The sequence below is a fragment of the Psittacula echo genome (assembly GCF_963264785.1).
Source record: "Psittacula echo genome assembly, chromosome: Z".
In the NCBI taxonomy this organism is placed as follows: Eukaryota; Metazoa; Chordata; class Aves; order Psittaciformes; family Psittacidae; genus Psittacula; species Psittacula echo.
Genome location: NC_137742.1, coordinates 17506526 through 17512481, shown reverse-complemented (window position 1 = coordinate 17512481; position 5956 = coordinate 17506526). Strand labels below are relative to the sequence as shown.

At 42.4% G+C, this 5956-nt stretch overlaps 1 protein-coding gene across 1 annotated transcript; it reads right to left on the bottom strand.

Moving 5' to 3' along the window:
• Positions 1-504: 504 nt before the first annotated feature.
• On the bottom strand, positions 505-4746 carry MRPS30 (mitochondrial ribosomal protein S30; the record flags this gene model as incomplete). The annotated part of the gene is made up of 5 exons (XM_080637620.1): positions 505-878; positions 1831-2007; positions 2506-2608; positions 3660-3805; positions 4059-4746. 5 exons carry the CDS (start codon positions 4744-4746, stop codon positions 610-612), a joined length of 1383 nt encoding a protein of 460 aa, XP_080493746.1. The 3' UTR covers positions 505-609.
• Positions 4747-5956: the final 1210 nt, after the last annotated feature.

Sequence of the window (5956 nt, the reverse complement as noted above, 5' to 3'; positions counted from 1 at the left end):
AATACATTTGAGAGCTCTCTCTGTGGTTCCTGAGGTGACAGTTGAAAAATGTGTATGCATGTTCACAGTAGAAACTCTGGAAGCATGTTTCATCATGTTTACACTACTGCTTGATAAATGTCTAAAAATTTCCCTTACTACTTTTATCCACTTTATGTAACTAAATTGCCAAATACTCACTTTTAAGGAACAGTTTCTATTCTGACCTCACTTTCTCTTTAAAGTAAGTAAGCATTTAAGACAACTAATTTCTTTTCAGGCATAAAATCATAAATTTTTCACTGGAGCCAGTATCTAGACAACAGTTACCCAGCAACAACCAGATGGTCATATGAATTCATACTTTATGTTCAACAGCAGAGCTATGGATCTGCTAGAAGAAAGTATTCACATGACTTAGAATTAGTACAATACAATTCTAACAGCAAATATACAAGAGACATTGAGGTATTCTAGACATTTATTTTTCAGTGTACAGTATTACACATTAAAAATAAAGCTCAAGTATATAGTGTTTGCTTAAACTAAAACTAAAGCATATCCTAGCCCATGATTCCTGGAGTTACATTGAAATTCAGGCACACAAAGAACATCATATTGTTTAATGATTTACGACTCTTTTGGTCTGTTCAACAGAAAACGGACCAAATGAAGCAGAACTTCATCATTAAAGCCTTTCACACTCCCATCTTCCACAACATCATACAATGGCTTACTGTCTGTACCCCAACAGATATTCTTCAGAGGGTTATTTTTAATAGTTTCTGCAGTTAGTGCTAAAGTATTTAGCTGGTAACAAAAGAAACCAAAGTATTTTCCATCAGTCACAACAGCCTGAGATACAAAAGGACGGGTCACATCTGCTTCACTCCAGAATCCTACAAAATAAACAAACAACACTAACTATACAGGAAATTTGTATCAGGACACACAACTAAAACCCAATCCTGAAATACAGAAAAATACTTGGTAGCTGCAACGACAACTTAGCAAGGCAAGATGTCCTGTCTGCTTTAGCAATACAAGCATTCTTTATGCAGACTGGATAAAACACAAATACCAATCAAGGATATTTCCAAGATCAGGGACACAGCATCATATTCTCATTTTTCACAAAATTCCTTATCAGTGACTGATAAAAAACCCACATTGAGCAGCCAAGTTTTTAGAAATTGTAGAAGTTATTAACACATCCTTCAAGCCCTTCAAGTGATGACCTCAGGAGGAATGACACTGCCCTGTTGAGAAGTGTGGAGCAGCTGAAAGACATCTGTTTCATAATAGAAGCATACATATGTATGCGTGAGCATAACTGGCTACAGTGATCAGCCAGTCAATATTATGAACGCTATGTCAGTAAGTATTAATACTTCAAATAACTCCCACTAAGCATTAGTAGTCCTTTTAAAATATCTTCCTTATTTATGCATGCGTGCTAGCACACGCAGTAATATTCTTCAAAAGTATTTGGTATCATATGCAGTGAATACTGCTAGAAACTGTTACAGAACAAAGAAACTGGTATCTGCCACTCTTCTCCAGAACAAATGTCAGTTAAGTGAATAAACGACTGAGATTTTTGCACAGGCTCTTAGTGTTATATATAAAAAAATATTTTTCTCCATAATTAATTTCCCCTGAGTCAAAGTACTCAATGACAAAATCTTAGCTAACTGCCCTGTATAAGCTCTGCTTCATTCATTGGTTCAATGACATTTAAAATAGCCACTTCAAGGATAGTCTTCAGAAGAAAAGGCGTGAGAAAAAGGTGATGAGGAGAAAAGGTCCGAGAACTTTAGAGCAGACATTCATTACCAATTGCTGTCTCACCTTGATACATTGCCTGTGCTGCTGTCCAGGCAAAGAGACTTGCAATACCATTAGCTCGATAAACAACTTCAATCTGATCCTCAAGACGTGCTTTTATAAACCTCTCCCGCTTTAGCTTATCAGGAATAAGATGAAACTGGGTATGTCCATAACAGCACGGATCTGCTACCTTCGAACCTGTGTTCCCCAAAATAAAAAAAATCCACGAGTCAGTAACAATCTTCATTATGCATACAAACACATCTTCACTATCAGACTCCAAACAACAGGATGTTAGAACCTCTACTGTCAATCTGAATAAATGTTGAGATTCCTGCATTTCTGGGTGAGACTGAAGGGCTTGTTCCACTCTAAAAGTTCACATACTAAAATGACTCTGAGGATATGAATCAAAATTCAAAGCCAGCTTTCTGTCAATTTTCTATTCAACCCACTCCTTCAAGCAAATCTGGCCACAGAGTACCATACACAGGTGGATGCTACTCCACATTGCCTAATGACACAGAATCTCAATAGAGATTTATATACTATACATATTTATATAGTATATAAATAATATACTAGTTTTCTGTTGATGGGAGCAGAAAGGTCAGGGGGTGTTTTGGGGTTCAATTTTTTTATCAGTTTTGTACACAAAGAAAAACTAGTTAATATTTCATGACTACAAACTCTTACCTATGAACACCTTGTTTTCATACTGCCTTTTGAACAATGGCAGTTTGGATGGTTTGTGATCAATAACAGGAACATCTCCAAGATTTGCCTCTAGCGGTACAACCTTGTAGGAAATAGAAGAAAGAAAAACCATGAGCTAAGTCATGTTTCTTACACCAGGCCACACATGTTACTTTCTGGCCAGACAGCAGAACATGCAAGTCTTGCTTACATACAACATTTACATAACTTTAACCAAAGCTCATTTTTCGCAACAGAACTTCTTGTCTTGTGATAAATGCTAGTACATGCATCTTACATTGATGTCTGAATTTTCTGCAACGTACAAAAAACATCATGTGAAATGATGCTAACAAAGCTGCCAATTGGTACAATCTTCAAAACCAGAATCTGTAGAAAATGAGCAAAAAACATTTTTAGCAGGTATCAGTAAACTAGAACCAGCAGTGTGAGTTTACACATACTCAGTGTTTTGCACTAAGTAACATTTTTAACTGCCTAGACACTTCTTCCAAAATGCCAAGGTTTGTAACTTCTGAATAACTAACCTCAGCAAATTGTACAATTAAGTTAGCAAGAAATGTTCAGCATTTACAGAAAGTGAAGCAGTTTTCTGTCTGTGGTGGCAACCGGACAAAAGAGACCCTCACAGGCCATACTATTACCACTGTATAAACATAGAAAAAAAGACTGGAATATTTAATCAGTTTCCATAAAACTGAGCATTTGAAAAAAACAAGTGTTAAGCAGTAACAGAGTAACAGAGCTCACATTCAGATTATACATGCTCTTACACCATTCGTTTCTCCTCCATTTCTCTCATTATCCTTCCCTAAGAACAGTCCACCCATTTCTTAATTTTGCCTCCTTATTTTTGTCTTACAAGCATAAACTAAAAACTCTATTTAATGAAGTCCAGCAACCTGCTTTTTAACTAAAGCACGAAGATGACCTACTTGAAGTTCAAAAGACTGTCTCAGTACCTACAAAGCAGTTACAAGAAGGTACTAAGGCCATTAAGACTTGAGAAACGCATTAATGTGCTATATGCCTGATTAACAAGGTCCATATACCACCTATTGTATGGTTTCAGCAGCTGTCAGAAACACAAGTGAAAACACATGGGATAAAATTTCTGTTGAAAATATACACACCTCTGGAAGTTGCTTTGGTACGCGTATCTGGAGATGTGGGTTATCATCTATCTGAAATCTCACAGGATCAACTCTACCCTTTCGGTATCCCCGATCAACAACTTCCTCACCATGATGCCAGTAATAGTTAACTTCAGGGTTTAAATCTGAAACAGAACAGAGGAATAGACGGATAGAGGTATCGCCTCTTTGCACTTAGTACTCTCCCAATTCTTGTTCTGCAGCTGCAGCAAAATAGTAAAATTAAAATCCACTCGCACCATGTGGGGCAACAGAAATGAAGTACATTATTAGTAATGCTCTGAACAACTATGTCAGCAACACTCTTGCCGGGTCTGCAGATCGTCCCCACCGCCCCAGGGCTCTCACTTCCCCCTCCCTCCCACATCCATTCCGCACCGAGGAAGGAGGCAGCCAGCAGCGGATTGCGACAGGACAGGAAGGCGGAGAGGGTGGACACGAGCTGCGTTAGGAAAGGGCCGGGCGTATGATCCTGACAGCGGTACAGGAACGGCCGCTTCTTATTTTGGTAGAAGCTCTCCTGAAGGAGGGCGTCGCAGGCGAGGGAGCGCAACTCGCCAATATCCAGGCTCGGCGACACTCCCGCCGCAGGCTTCGGGGTTTTCGCAGCCGCTGGGGCCTCTGTTCCCTGCGCCGGGGCTCCAACGGCCTCGAGTACCGCTCCCGCCGCGACCTCCGGGGCTTTCGCGGCCGCCGGCGCCACCGCTTCTGGGGCTTTCACGGCTGCGGGCGGCGCTCTCGGGGGCAGCCCCGGCACGAAGACAGTCTTGGTGAAGCTCTGGTACCAGCGGTCGGCGTTAAGAGCGAAGGTCTGCGGGTAGACCATGTACTTGGGCCGCTGCAAAAGCCCGTACAGGCGCAGCTTCTCCTCGACCGAGGCCGCCGCGTGCACCCGTTGCTTGAAGTGCTCCAGGCGCCGCCGCTTAGCCGCCTTGCTGTTCGACGTGGCGGAAGCCACTATGGGAGGGTAGAGCGAGTCGGAGGGCTGCGGGAGAGCAGCAGACTCGGCCTGCGAGAACCAGCAGCGGCCTTGCCACAACAACTGCCGCAACCCGGGCGCCGCCATTTCGCAGAGCCGAGAGACAACGAAAGACCAGCGTTCAGCAGCTGGAAAATCTGATTGGCTGCTGGGGAGCACGTGAAAGAGACAACCTTCCAATCGGCACGCTCCTCCGAGAGAGACCGCGCTGCCGGGACAGAAAGGGGCGGAGCCTTTGGGGAGTCGCGTCGCTGGATGGACCCCTATCACCCCGTCAGCGCGGTGCAGCCTCTGCGCATGCGCCACAGGATGGCTCCTGTGGTAGAAGAACTACAGCTCCGAAGAGGCACGGCGGCGCACCTGAATTTATCGCCTGCGTGGGGGTGTTTGTGGTGGGGTCTAGTCGTTAGGGGCCTGGTTGAGCTCTGCTGGGCGCGAAGGGATTTGTGCGAACGAAAGAACTCGTATTAGAACTTATCAATAAGTTATCTTGTATGAGAAATACGAAATAATTTATTGATAAAATATGGAAATTGAACGTGCGTGACTCAAGACAGGAGCACAAGGTCTTCTGATTGCTTCAGCATCCCTCAGTGTAAAGCCTGGGCTGAATCCTCTATTGTGGTGTTGTAAAGACTTGTTTTTACAGGGTAGTGGGTGCCCACTGCAGTGAGTGTAAACTGAGCTACTGCTTGTCAGAAACTGCACACCTGAGAAGCTGGCTTTAATGAAGAAACTAAACTCCTGAAATGTGATCTGTTACTGTACTTGCATAGGAAATGGGAAATAAGCTAAAATGACATATTGGTGCTGCAGGAAGTGCTACAGTTGCTGCATTTTTATCTTTGAGGCACTTGGAAAAATTGAGAGCATTCCACTGGTGGAGAAGTGACTGTTATTCTTAAAAATGGCTTTGTTTTGTTTTGTTCTGTTCTGTTTTTAACTTGGTCACAGTATTCTTGAGATTTTTTTTTTTTTCTTCTGTATTTGCATGACATTTCTGTATTATCTGAACTGCCTGAAACATTCAGACTGACCAGGGACGGAAGAGGAACTTACCAGTAGGATTGGGGCAGGAGACCTGTTATATACTCCCAGAGATCTGCTCCTTTTCATTAACTTCAGCTTGACTTTCTGCTGAATTGATGGTCAGAGCTGCAATGGTATGTGGAGGAAGTTTTGGAATACATGGCAAAGACTGAAACCCAGTGTTTGTGTTGAGATTTTCTAAGAATATAGAATGTTAAACTGTTGTCTTTCAGCGGAAGTAAAAGAAAAATTAAAATCTTGTTACGGC